The following is a 13,732-nucleotide window of genomic DNA, read 5'->3' as shown; positions in this document are numbered from 1 at the left end:
GGTAAGAGATATCCACCCCTAAGCCGAACCACTAACCCTACACTAGGGTAAGAGATATCCACCCCTAAGCCGAACCACTAACCCTACACTAGGGTAAGAGATATCCACCCCTAAGCCTAACCACTAACCCTACACTAGGGTAAGAGATATCCACTCCTAAGCCGAACCACTAACCCTTGACCTGGAACACGACACTAACCCTACACTAGACCCATCCAACCTACCCGAGGGTAAGAGATATCCACCCCTAAGCCTAACCACTAACCTTTGACCTGGAACACGACACTAACCCTACACTAGACCCATCCAACCTACCCGAGGGAAACAATGATCACCATTTTTTTTTAAAGCTAGAATCCTTAATTGAAACGATAACAAAACATACTCCCCACCACTGTTTTGCTAAAAAAAAAGCTAAGAGAAGGGGCTGTAGAAATGTAACCAGTCTCAAATTAAATAACAGAGCTATGGATGAGATGACTGACCATCCATGATATCAACATTGTAGTTTTAACCACGTTATGAGGGCTGTACAGTGTTTGCATTGACATAGTTTTACTCCAATGTTTGTAAACCAAGGTTCTATTTTAGTTTGTGATTGGTAAAGATTGATGAACGAAGCCCATGAGGCATTTACAAGTTACATTCCTCATTAATCAATGGGTATAATCACATTAATTTCAGTGATTCATAAAAAAATATATCTCATTTATAAGTTATATTTTTCATGAATCACTTAACTATTAAATGACTGAGCGAGACCCATTGATTCATGAAAAATATAAATGGGTGTATCTCATTAATTTATAAGTCCAACATGGATGTAGCAACTAGTTATTAGCTTTATACACAACTTTTCCTGAGAGTTATTTTATAATATTGAAGTCTACAGTTATATCAGAGATATTGTAAACTGGTAAACTTAGGTTGTTTTGCAATCTGCCATGTTGTGTCTCGTTGACCATGTTGTGTTAACTCCCTCTGATGTCTCGTTGACCATGTTGTGTTAACTCCCTCTGATGTCTCGTTGACCATGTTGTGTTAACTCCCTCTGATGTCTCGTTGACCATGTTGTCTAGTTAACTCCACCGCGTTGTCTAGTTAACTCCCTGTGTTGTCTAGTTAACTCCCTGTGTTGTCTAGTTAACTCCCTGTGTTGTCTAGTTAACTCCCTGTGTTGTCTAGTTAACTCCCCGTGTTGTCTAGTTAACTCCCCGGTGTTGTCTAGTTAACTCCCCGGTGTTGTCTAGTTAACTCCCCGGTGTTGTCTAGTTAACTCCCCGGTGTTGTCTAGTTAACTCCCTGGTGTTGTCTAGTTAACTTCCTGGTGTTGTCTAGTTAACTCCCCGGTGTTGTCTAGTTAACTCCCTGGTGTTGTCTAGTTAACTTCCTGGTGTTGTGTAGTTGACCATGTGTTAACTTCCTGGTGTTGTGTAGTTGACCATGTGTTAACTTCCTGGTGTGTGTAGTTGACCATGTGTTAACTTCCTGGTGTGTGTAGTTGACCATGTGTTAACTTCCTGGTGTGTGTAGTTGACCATGTGTTAACTTCCTGGTGTGTGTAGTTGACCATGTGTTAACTTCCTGGTGTTGTGTAGTTGACCATGTGTTAACTTCCTGGTGTGTGTAGTTGACCATGTTGTGTTAACTTCTTGGTGTGTGTTATACATTCCAGTGACATCCTTGCGTCAGCGGCTGCTCCAGCCTGACTTCCAGCCAGCCGGAGCCTCTCAGCTCCACCCCAAACACAAACACCTGTTGATCAAGCGCTCTCTGCGATGCAGGGTCAGTTTACGACACACCGTACTTTACACCACACTACCCTTCTCAGGAAGGGCATTTTACTACTATTTTACTGTTGTTTGTTCGCAATTTCTCTTAATTACTCGTGATACATTTGTTTTTGCTTTTCTTCCTAGAAATGTGAGCACAATCTGAGCAAGCCAGAATTCAACCCAACCTCAATCAAGTTCAAAATCCAGCTGGTGGCTGTGTAAGTATTGCTTAGCATCTCCTCTGTACCGAAACACATTCACCTTTGTTTTCTACTCTTGAATGTTGGTAGTGTATTGTGTTATTTCTCAGTAAAGTGACGTGATTTTCAATCCTAAAGGAGTTACATCCCTGAGGTCAGAATAATGTCCATTCCAAACCTGCGCTTCCAGAAGGCAAGTCAATTATTCAAGTAATGGAACATGTAGGGTAGCAGAATGACTTACAGTATGAGTGGTATTGTGTTGTCTGTAGGGTAGCAGAATGACTTACAGTATGAGTGGTATTGTGTTGTCTGTAGGGTAGCAGAATGACTTACAGTATGAGTGGTATCATGTTGTCTGTAGGGTAGCAGAATGACTTACAGTATGAGTGGTATTGTGTTGTCTGTAGGGTAGCAGAATGACTTACAGTATGAGTGGTATTGTGTTGTCTGTAGGGTAGCAGAATGACTTACAGTATGAGTGGTATCGTGTTGTCTGTAGGGTAGCAGAATGACTTACAGTATGAGTGGTATTGTGTTGTCTGTAGGGTAGCAGAATGACTTACAGTATGAGTGGTATCATGTCTGTAGGGTAGCAGAATGACTTACAGTATGAGTGGTATCGTGTTGTCTGTAGGGTAGCAGAATGACTTACAGTATGAGTGGTATCGTGTTGTCTGTAGGGTAGCAGAATGACTTACATTATGAGTGGTATCATGTTGTCTGTAGAGTAGCAGATTGACTTACAGTATGAGTGGTATCGTGTTGTCTGTAGGGTAGCAGAATGACTTACAGTATGAGTGGTATCATGTTGTCTGTAGGGTAGCAGAATGACTTACAGTATGAGTGGTATCATGTTGTCTGTAGGGTAGCAGAATGACTTACAGTATGAGTGGTATCGTGTTGTCTGTAGGGTAGCAGAATGACTTACAGTATGAGTGGTATCGTGTTGTCTGTAGGGTAGAAGAATGACTTACAGTATGAGTGGTATTGTGTTGTCTGTAGGGTAGCAGAATGACTTACAGTATGAGTGGTATCGTGTTGTCTGTAGGGTAGCAGAATGACTTACAGTATGAGTGGTATTGTGTTGTCTGTAGGGTAGCAGAATGACTTACAGTATGAGTGGTATCATGTCTGTAGGGTAGCAGAATGACTTACAGTATGAGTGGTATCGTGTTGTCTGTAGGGTAGCAGAATGACTTACAGTATGAGTGGTATCGTGTTGTCTGTAGGGTAGCAGAATGACTTACATTATGAGTGGTATCATGTTGTCTGTAGAGTAGCAGATTGACTTACAGTATGAGTGGTATCGTGTTGTCTGTAGGGTAGCAGAATGACTTACAGTATGAGTGGTATCATGTTGTCTGTAGGGTAGCAGAATGACTTACAGTATGAGTGGTATCATGTTGTCTGTAGGGTAGCAGAATGACTTACAGTATGAGTGGTATCGTGTTGTCTGTAGGGTAGCAGAATGACTTACAGTATGAGTGGTATCGTGTTGTCTGTAGGGTAGAAGAATGACTTACAGTATGAGTGGTATTGTGTTGTCTGTAGGGTAGCAGAATGACTTACAGTATGAGTGGCATCATGTCTGTAGGGTAGCAGAATGACTTACAGTGTGAGTGGTATCATGTTGTCTGTAGGGTAGCAGAATGACTTACAGTATGAGTGGTATCATGTCTGTAGGGTAGCAGAATGACTTACAGTATGAGTGGTATTGTGTTGTCTGTAGGGTAGCAGAATGACTTACAGTATGAGTGGTATTATGTTGTCTGTAGGGTAGCAGAATGACTTACAGTATGAGTGGTATCATGTTGTCTGTAGGGTAGCAGAATGACTTACAGTATGAGTGGTATCATGTTGTCTGTAGGGTAGCAGAATGACTTACAGTATGAGAGGTATCATGTTGTCTGTAGGGTAGCAGAATGACTTACAGTGTGAGTGGTATCATGTTGTCTGTAGGGTAGCAGAATGACTTACAGTATGAGTGGTATCATGTTGTCTGTAGGGTAGCAGAATGACTTACAGTATGAGTGGTATTGTGTTGTCTGTAGGGTAGCAGAATGACTTACAGTATGAGTGGTATTGTGTTGTCTGTAGGGTAGCAGAATGACTTACAGTATGAGTGGTATCGTGTTGTCTGTAGGGTAGCAGAATGACTTACAGTATGAGTGGTATTGTGTTGTCTGTAGGGTAGCAGAATGACTTACAGTATGAGTGGTATCATGTCTGTAGGGTAGCAGAATGACTTACAGTATGAGTGGTATCGTGTTGTCTGTAGGGTAGCAGAATGACTTACAGTATGAGTGGTATCGTGTTGTCTGTAGGGTAGCAGAATGACTTACATTATGAGTGGTATCATGTTGTCTGTAGAGTAGCAGATTGACTTACAGTATGAGTGGTATCATGTTGTCTGTAGGGTAGCAGAATGACTTACAGTATGAGTGGTATCATGTTGTCTGTAGGGTAGCAGAATGACTTACAGTATGAGTGGTATCGTGTTGTCTGTAGGGTAGAAGAATGACTTACAGTATGAGTGGTATTGTGTTGTCTGTAGGGTAGCAGAATGACTTACAGTATGAGTGGCATCATGTCTGTAGGGTAGCAGAATTACTTACAGTGTGAGTGGTATCATGTTGTCTGTAGGGTAGCAGAATGACTTACAGTATGAGTGGTATCATGTCTGTAGGGTAGCAGAATGACTTACAGTATGAGTGGTATTGTGTTGTCTGTAGGGTAGCAGAATGACTTACAGTATGAGTGGTATTATGTTGTCTGTAGGGTAGCAGAATGACTTACAGTATGAGTGGTATCATGTTGTCTGTAGGGTAGCAGAATGACTTACAGTATGAGTGGTATCATGTTGTCTGTAGGGTAGCAGAATGACTTACAGTATGAGAGGTATCATGTTGTCTGTAGGGTAGCAGAATGACTTACAGTGTGAGTGGTATCATGTTGTCTGTAGGGTAGCAGAATGACTTACAGTATGAGTGGTATCATGTTGTCTGTAGGGTAGCAGAATGACTTACAGTATGAGTGGTATTGTGTTGTCTGTAGGGTAGCAGAATGACTTACAGTATGAGTGGTATTGTGTTGTCTGTAGGGTAGCAGAATGACTTACAGTATGAGTGGTATCGTGTTGTCTGTAGGGTAGCAGAATGACTTACAGTATGAGTGGTATCATGTTGTCTGTAGGAGAGCTGAATGACTTACAGTATGAGTGGTATGATGTCTGTAGGGTAGCATAATGACTTACAGTATGAGTGGTATCATGTTGTCTGTAGGAGAGCAGAATGACTTACAGTATGAGTGGTATCATGTTGTCTGTAGGGTAGCAGAATGACTTACAGTATGAGTGGTATCATGTTGTCTGTAGGGTAGCAGAATGACTTACAGTATGAGTGGTATCGTGTTGTCTGTAGGGTAGCAGAATGACTTACAGTATGAGTGGTATCATGTTGTCTGTAGGAGAGCAGAATGACTTACAGTATGAGTGGTATCATGTCTGTAGGGTAGCAGAATGACTTACAGTATGAGTGGTATCATGTTGTCTGTAGGGTAGCAGAATGACTTACAGTATGAGTGGTATCATGTTGTCTGTAGGGTAGCAGAATGACTTACAGTATGAGTAGTATCATGTCTGTAGGGTAGCAGAATGACTTACAGTATGAGTGGTATCATGTTGTCTGTAGGGTAGCAGAATGACTTACAGTATGAGTGGTATCATGTTGTCTGTAGGGTAGCAGAATGACTTACAGTATGAGTGGTATCATGTTGTCTGTAGGAGAGCAGAATGACTTACAGTATGAGTAGTATCATGTCTGTAGGGTAGCAGAATTACTTACAGTATGAGTGGTATCATGTTGTCTGTAGGGTAGCAGAATGACTTACAGTATGAGTGGTATCATGTTGTCTGTAGGAGTGCCAGGTGCTGCTCACCCTGACCAACCCCGTGGAGAGCATTACCCACGTCACCCTGGTGGGCTGTGAGGAAGGAGACCCAGAGGACATCAACAGCACTGCGAAGGTAGTACTGACTAGGGTTGCGAAGCTACTGGTAATTTACCAAAGATACCGGAATCTTCAGTCATTATTGTAATTAACAGATTGCCATAGATTTTCTCACACAACTTTGGTAATTTATACTTGAATAAATAATGTATTCTTATATATATATATATATTTGTGTTATTTTTTTGTGTTACACGTTTCTAGTAGATAAACCATATGGTTCAACAGTGTAAAAATAGTGTAATTAATGAAAAAGCATTTTAAATCAACAGTTAAATTATTTTCTCTCAGAATCTCTTCCGACAATTGACTTTTTTCACAACTACGACCAATTTGGCCACAAAACATTTGACAACAACATGCAAATGAGCATAGTAAATCAAATTTAAAAAATTATATTTCGTGCTGAAACCCTCATATTAAACACCGATGTTATTCACTCAGTTAATGTTTTATATTTAGATATTTTGCATCTTGGTCATTCTGTTTTTTTGGTTTTTTTTTCTATTTTTTTAAATCATCTTATTTAATCATATTGTGATAAGGCCACACGGAGGGACAGACGGCTACCCAAAAGTGCCAGTTGATGTCTTGTTATAGATGACAGAAAATACTTGAACGAAACCAACGTTATGGTAGTTTACTGGAACATTTAAGACCCTTCCAGGAATATACCCTTCTTTTGTAACCCTACTGCTGACCTCTCACCCCTGACCTCTGTTGTTGATGATGTTTTATAGGTGATGGTTCCTACCAAGGAGTTGGTCCTGGCAGGGAAGGATGTTGTTGATGATGATGTTGTTTTATAGGTGATGGTTCCTACCAAGGAGTTGTTCCTGGCAGGGAAGGATGTTGATGATGATGATGTTGTTTTATAGGTGATGGTTCCTACCAAGGAGTTGTTCCTGGCAGGGAAGGATGTTGATGATGTTGATGTTGTTTTATAGGTGATGGTTCCTACCAAGGAGTTGGTCCTGGCAGGGAAGGATGTTGTTGATGATGATGTTGTTTTATAGGTGATGGTTCCTACCAAGGAGTTGTTCCTGGCAGGGAAGGATGTTGTTGATGATGATGTTGTTTTATAGGTGATGGTTCCTACCAAGGAGTTGGTCCTGGCAGGGAAGGATGTTGTTGATGATGATGTTGTTTTCTAGGTGATGGTTCCTACCAAGGAGTTGGTCCTGGCAGGGAAGGATGCTGCAGCAGATTACGACGAGTTGGCTGAGCCACAGGACTTCCAGGACGACCCAGAGTAAGACACACACACACACACGCTGGTACACCGTTATAAGTGACGATATGGTCAGAACCGAGGAGAAATTACATTAGCTCTAGGTTAAAACAAATGTACTTCATAGGGAATATAAGGAGATGAGGGGAGCTCTGGCCCTCGTCTCCTAACCTTCCCTCTCTGGCCCTGGTCTCCTAACCTTCCCTCTCTGGCCCTGGTCTCCTAACCTTCCCTCTCTGGCCCTGGTCTCCTAACCTTCCCTCTCTGGCCCTGGTCTCCTAACTTTCCCTCTCTGCCCCTCATCTCCCAACCTTCCCTCTCTGGCCCTGGTCTCCTAACCTTCCCTCTCTTGGCCCTGGTCTCCTAACCTTCTCTCTCTGCCACTCATCTCCTAACCTTCCCTCTCTGCCCCTCATCTCCTAACCTTCTCTCTCTGCCACTCATCTCCCAACCTTCCCTCTCTGGCCCTGGTCTCCTAACTTTCCCTCTCTGCCCCTCATCTCTTAACCTTCCCTCTCTGCCCCTCATCTCCTAATCTTCCCTCTCTGCCCCTCATCTCCTAACCTTCTCTCTCTGCCACTCATCTCCTAACCTTCTCTCTCTGCCACTCATCTCCTAACCTTCCCTTTCTGCCACTCATCTCCTAACCTTCCCTCTCTGCCACTCATCTCCTAACCTTCCCTCTCTGGCCCTGGTCTCCTAACCTTCCCTTTCTGGCCCTCATCTCCTAACCTTTCCTTTCTGGCCCTCATCTCATAACCTTCCCTCTCTGGCCCTCATCTCCTAACCTTCCCCCTCTGGCCCTCATCTCCTAACATTACCTTTCTGGCCCTCATCTCCTAACCTTCCCTTTCTGGCCCTCATCTCCTAACCTTCCCTCTCTGGCCCTCATCTCCTAACCTTCCCTTTCTGGCCCTCATCTCCTAACCTTCCCTCTCTGGCCCTCATCTCCTAACCTTCCCTCTCTGGCCCTCATCTCCTAACCTTCCCTTTCTGGCCCTCATCTCCTAACCTTCCCTTTCTGGCCCTCATCTCCTAACCTTTCCTTTCTGGCCCTCATCTCATAACCTTCCCTCTCTGGCCCTCATCTCCTAACCTTCCCCCTCTGGCCCTCATCTCCTAACATTACCTTTCTGGCCCTCATCTCCTAACCTTCCCTTTCTGGCCCTCATCTCCTAACCTTCCCTCTCTGGCCCTCATCTCCTAACCTTCCCTTTCTGGCCCTCATCTCCTAACCTTCCCTCTCTGGCCCTCATCTCCTAACCTTCCCTCTCTGGCCCTCATCTCCTAACCTTCCCTTTCTGGCCCTCATCTCCTAACCTTCCCTTTCTGGCCCTCATCTCCTAACCTTCCCTCTTTGGCCCTCATCTCCTAACCTTCCCTCTCTGGCCCTCATCTCCTAACCTTCCCTCTCTGCCACTCATCTCCTAACCTTCCCTCTCTGGCCCTCATCTCCTAACTTTCCCTCTCTGGCCCTGGTCTCCTAACCTTCCCTCTCTGGCCCTGGTCTCCTAACCTTCCCTCTCTGGCCATGGTCTCCTAACCTTCCCTTTCTGGCCCTCATCTCCTAACCTTCCCTCTCTGGCCCTCATCTCCTAACCTTCCCTCTCTGGCCCTGGTCTCCTAACCTTCTCTCTCTGCCCCTGGTCTCCTAACCTTCCATCTCTGGCCCTCATCTCCTAACCTTCCCTTTCTGGCCCTCATCTCCTAACCTTCCCTTTCTGGCCCTCATCTCGTAACCTTCCCTCTCTGGCCCTCATCTCCTAACCTTCCCTCTCTGGCCCTCATCTCCTAACCTTCCCTCTCTGGCCCTCATCTCCTAACCTTCCCTTTCTGGCCCTCATCTCCTAACCTTCCCTTTCTGGCCCTCATCTCCTAACCTTCCCTTTCTGGCCCTCATCTCCTAACCTTCCCTCTTTGGCCCTCATCTCCTAACCTTCCCTCTCTGGCCCTCATCTCCTAACCTTCCCTCTCTGCCACTCATCTCCTAACCTTCCCTTTCTGGCCCTCATCTCCTAACCTCCCTCTCTGGCCCTCATCTCCTAACCTTCCCTTTCTGGCCCTGGTCTCCTAACCTTCCCTCTCTGGCCCTGGTCTCCTAACCTTCCCTCTCTGGCCCTCATCTCCTAACCTTCTCTCTCTGCCACTCATCTCCTAACCTTCTCTCTCTGCCACTCATCTCCTAACCTTCCCTTTCTGGCCCTCATCTCCTAACCTTCCCTCTCTGGCCCTCATCTCCTAACCTTCTCTCTCTGCCACTCATCTCCTAACCTTCCCTCTCTGGCCCTCATCTCCCAACCTTCCCTTTCTGGCCCTCATCTCCTAACCTTCCCTTTCTGGCCCTCATCTCCTAACCTTCCCTTTCTGGCCCTCATCTCCTAATCTTCCCTCTCTGGCCCTCATCTCCTAACCTTCCCTCTCTGGCCCTCATCTCCTAACCTTCCCTTTCTGGCCCTCATCTCCTAACCTTCCCTTTCTGGCCCTCAACTCCTAACCTTCCCTCTCTGGCCCTCATCTCCTAACCTTCCCTTTCTGGCCCTCATCTCCTAACCTTCCCTTTCTGGCCCTCATCTCCTAACCTTCCCTTTCTGGCCCTCATCTCCTAACCTTCCCTTTCTGGCCCTCATCTCCTAACCTTCCCTCTCTGGCCCTCATCTCCTAACCTTCCCTCTCTGCCCCTCATCTCCTAACCTTCCCTCTTTGCCCCTCATCTCCTAACCTTCCCTCTCTGGCCCTCATCTCCTAACCTTCCCTCTCTGGCCCTCATCTCCTAACCTTCCCTCTCTGGCCCTGGTCTCCTAACCTTCTTTCTCTGGCCCTGGTCTCCTAACCTTCCCTCTCTGGCCCTGGTCTCCTAACCTTCCCTCTCTGCTCCTGTCTCTCCTCCAGTGTGGTGGCCTTCAGGAAATCCAATAAGATCGGTTTCTTCATCAAGGTGGTCCCTCAGCGCGAGGAGGACGGCGATGTCACGGTGTCCTTTAAGATTCGCCACGACTTCCGCAACTTGGCGGCTCCCATAAGGCCGAGTGAGGAGGACGATGCCCCAACCGAGGCAATATGGCTCACACACCACGTGGAGCTCAGCCTGGGGCCGCTCGTAGCGTGAAGTTACACACACACACACACACACACACGTTAACACAACCACAAAATACATATATACACTGAGTGTACAAAACATTAAGAACACCTGCGCTTTCCATGACAGACTGACAAGGTGAACCCAGGTGAAAGCGATGATCCATTATTGACGTCACCTGATAAATCCACTTCAATCAGTGTAGATGAAGGGGAGGAGACGGGTTAAAGAAGGAATTGTAAGACTTGAGAGAATTTGAGACATGGATTGTGTATGTGTGTCATTCAGTGGGTGAATCGGCAAGACAAAAGATTTAAGTGCCTTTTTAACAGGGTATGTTAGTAGGTGACAGGCGCACCAGTTTGAGTCAAGAACTGCAACGCTGCTGGGTTTTTCACACTCAACAGTGTCCCGTATGTATCAAGAATGGTCCGACACCCAATGAACATCCAGCCAACTTGACACAACTGTGAGAATGGAGTCAACTTTGGAGTTCATGACCTGACGAATTGAGGCTGTTCTGAGGGGGGGGGGGTGCACCTCAGGTTCCTAATGTTTGGTATGCTCATGATATATAGTAGAGCAGTGTTGAGAGAGAGCGAGAGAGAGAACACACCTAACAGACAAACACACACACGCCGTACATACATTGGATCACATATCCCTCACACACAACACACACACACACACACACACACACACGTACTCGACTAGCAACACTTCTCTGTACCACCAAGCAGTTCCAGAGACCCTTTCCTGCTTCACGCTTCAACTTAGGCCCTACCTTCATCATCCTCCTCCTAAGGATGAAGAGTATTTACCTGCATGCCAGGCTACATCTACCTGCTAATAAATGTCTCTTAGATGATGTCATTACTGTTTCTCCTCTCTGGGTTGAAGGTAGGGTGAGACTGTCATTACTGTTTCTCCTCTGGGTTGAAGGTAGGGTGAGACTGTCATTACTGTTTCTCCTCTCTGGGTTGAAGGTAGGATGAGACTGTCATTACTGTTTCTCCTCTCTGGGTTGAAGATAGGGTGAGACTGTCATTACTGTTTCTCCTCTGGGTTGAAGGTAGGGTGAGACTGTCATTACTGTTTCTCCTCTCTGGGTTGAAGGTAGGGTGAGACTGTCAGTACTGTATCTCCTCTCTGGGTTGAAGGTAGGGTGCGACTGTCATTACTGAATCTCCTCTGGGTTGAAGGTAGTGTGAGACTGTCAGTACTGTTTCTCCTCTCTGGGTTGAAGGTAGGGTGAGAATGTCATTACTGTTTCTCCTCTCTGGGTTGAAGGTAGGGTGAGACTGTCATTACTGTTTCTCCTCTCTGGGTTGAAGGTCGGGTGAGACTGTCAGTACTGTATCTCCTCTCTGGGTTGAAGGTAGGGTGAGACTGTCATTACTGTTCTCTCTGGGTTGAAAGTAGGGTGAGACTGTCAGTACTGTTTCTCCTCTCTGGGTTGAAGGTAGTGTGAGACTGTCCTTACTGTTTCTCCTCTCTGGGTTGAAGGTAGGGTGAGACTGTCAGTACTGTATCTCCTCTCTGGGTTGAAGGTAGGGTGAGACTGTCATTACTGTTCTCTCTGGGTTGAAAGTAGGGTGAGACTGTCATTACTGTTTCTCCTCTCTGGGTTGAAGGTAGTGTGAGACTGTCATTACTGTTTCTCCTCTGGGTTGAAAGTAGGTTGAGACTGTCATTACTGTTTCTCCTCTCTGGGTTGAAGGTAGGGTGAGACTGTCATTACTGTTTCTCCTCTCTGGGTTGAAGGTAGTGTGAGACTCATTACTGTTTCTCCTCTGGGTTGAAAGTAGGGTGAGACTGTCATTACTGTTTCTCCTCTCTGGGTTGAAGGTAGGGTGAGACTGTCATTACTGTTTCTCCTCTCTGGGTTGAAGGTAGGGTGAGACTGTCATTACTGTTTCTCCTCTCTGGATTGAAGATAGGGTGAGACTGTCATTACTGTTTCTTCTCTCTGGGTTGAAAGTAGGGTGAGACTGTCATTACTTTTTCTCCTCTCTGGGTTGAAGGTAGGGTGAGACTGTCATTACTGTTTCTCCTCTCTGGGTTGAAGGTAGGGTGAGACTGTCATTACTGTTTCTCCTCTCTGGGTTGAAGGTAGGGTGAGACTGTCATTACTTTTTCTCCTCTCTGGGTTGAAGGTAGGGTGAGACTGTCATTACTGTTTCTCCTCTCTGGGTTGAAGGTAGGGTGAGACTGTCATTACTGTATCTCCTCTGGGTTGAAGGTAGGGTGAGACTGTCATTACTGTTTCTCCTCTCTGGGTTGAAGGTAGGGTGAGACTGTCATTACTTTTTCTCCTCTCTGGGTTGAAGGTAGTGTGAGACTCATTACTGTTTCTCCTCTGGGTTGAAAGTAGGGTGAGACTGTCATTACTGTTTCTCCTCTCTGGGTTGAAGGTAGGGTGAGACTGTCATTACTGTTTCTCCTCTCTGGGTTGAAGGTAGGGTGAGACTGTCATTACTGTTTCTCCTCTCTGGGTTGAAGGTAGGGTGAGACTGTCATTACTGTTTCTCCTCTCTGGGTTGAAGGTAGGATGAGACTGTCATTACTGTTTCTCCTCTCTGGGTTGAAGGTAGGGTGAGACTGTCATTACTTTTTCTCCTCTCTGGGTTGAAGGTAGGGTGAGACTGTCATTACTGTTTCTCCTCTCTGGGTTGAAGGTAGGGTGAGACTGTCATTACTGTATCTCCTCTGGGTTGAAGGTAGGGTGAGACTCATTACTGTTTCTCCTCTCTGGGTTGAAGGTAGGATGAGACTGTCATTACTGTTTCTCCTCTGTGTTGAAGGTAGGATGAGACTGTCATTACTGTTTCTCCTCTCTGGGTTGAAGGTAGGGTGAGACTGTCATTACTGTTTCTCCTCTCTGGGTTGAAGGTAGGGTGAGATTGTCAATACTGTTTCTCCTCTCTGGGTTGAAGGTAGGGTGAGACTGTCATTACTGTTTCTCCTCTCTGGGTTGAAGGTAGGGTGAGACTGTCATTACTGTTTCTCCTCTCTGGGTTGAAAGTAGGATGAGACTGTCATTACTGTTTCTCTCTGGGTTGAAGGTAGGGTGAGACTAAGGAGTTGGGAGTTATTTTTGCTGTTGTCTTCAGTACTGAAGTCAGTCAGTTCTATTAGCAGTATTGAAGTAGTGAGACCTGTAAACTTGTCTTTGTCTGAGGTAAGATACATTACCTAAAAACACTATCGATCAATCGTACATTTTCATAAAATGTAAAGTGTATTATATATATATTCATTGGATGGTTTCTGCTGAAGATCTGACCAACAGTGGCTGGTTGCTGTTTATTGTGGTTCACTGGCACTCATTTTAGTTTGTTGTCTCTTTGTGAAGTCTGGAAGGAATTCCTCGGGTTTTTGTTAGTCTTACAACACGGTTAACCTGTTACTGGCTAATAAAATAATGTCAGAAAAA

The 13,732-nt window shown here is 45.3% G+C and overlaps 1 protein-coding gene across 3 annotated transcripts in view; it reads left to right on the top strand.

Moving 5' to 3' along the window:
• LOC110504359 (dynactin subunit 4) overlaps nucleotides 1–13,732 on the top strand; it is a 21,476-nt gene extending 7,744 nt beyond the window's left edge. For 2 of the 3 annotated variants that reach the window (XM_036969691.2, XM_036969689.2), the window contains 6 exons: nucleotides 1,676–1,785; nucleotides 1,920–1,993; nucleotides 2,114–2,168; nucleotides 5,895–6,002; nucleotides 7,141–7,238; nucleotides 10,107–13,732. In XM_036969691.2, coding sequence (XP_036825586.2) covers nucleotides 1,676–1,785; nucleotides 1,920–1,993; nucleotides 2,114–2,168; nucleotides 5,895–6,002; nucleotides 7,141–7,238; nucleotides 10,107–10,323 — 662 coding nt within the window. In that variant the 3' untranslated portion in view covers nucleotides 10,324–13,732. Of the gene's footprint in view, nucleotides 1–1,675; nucleotides 1,786–1,919; nucleotides 1,994–2,113; nucleotides 2,169–5,894; nucleotides 6,003–6,726; nucleotides 6,895–7,140; nucleotides 7,239–10,106 lie in introns of those variants that run through there. The other variant, XM_036969692.2, reaches the window with a different exon arrangement.

The sequence above is a fragment of the Oncorhynchus mykiss genome, chromosome 25 (assembly GCF_057628025.1).
Source record: "Oncorhynchus mykiss isolate SJ-2025 chromosome 25, ASM5762802v1, whole genome shotgun sequence".
Taxonomy (NCBI): Eukaryota; Metazoa; Chordata; class Actinopteri; order Salmoniformes; family Salmonidae; genus Oncorhynchus; species Oncorhynchus mykiss.
Note: the sequence above shows the minus strand (reverse complement) of the source record. Positions and strands in the feature narration are given on the sequence as shown.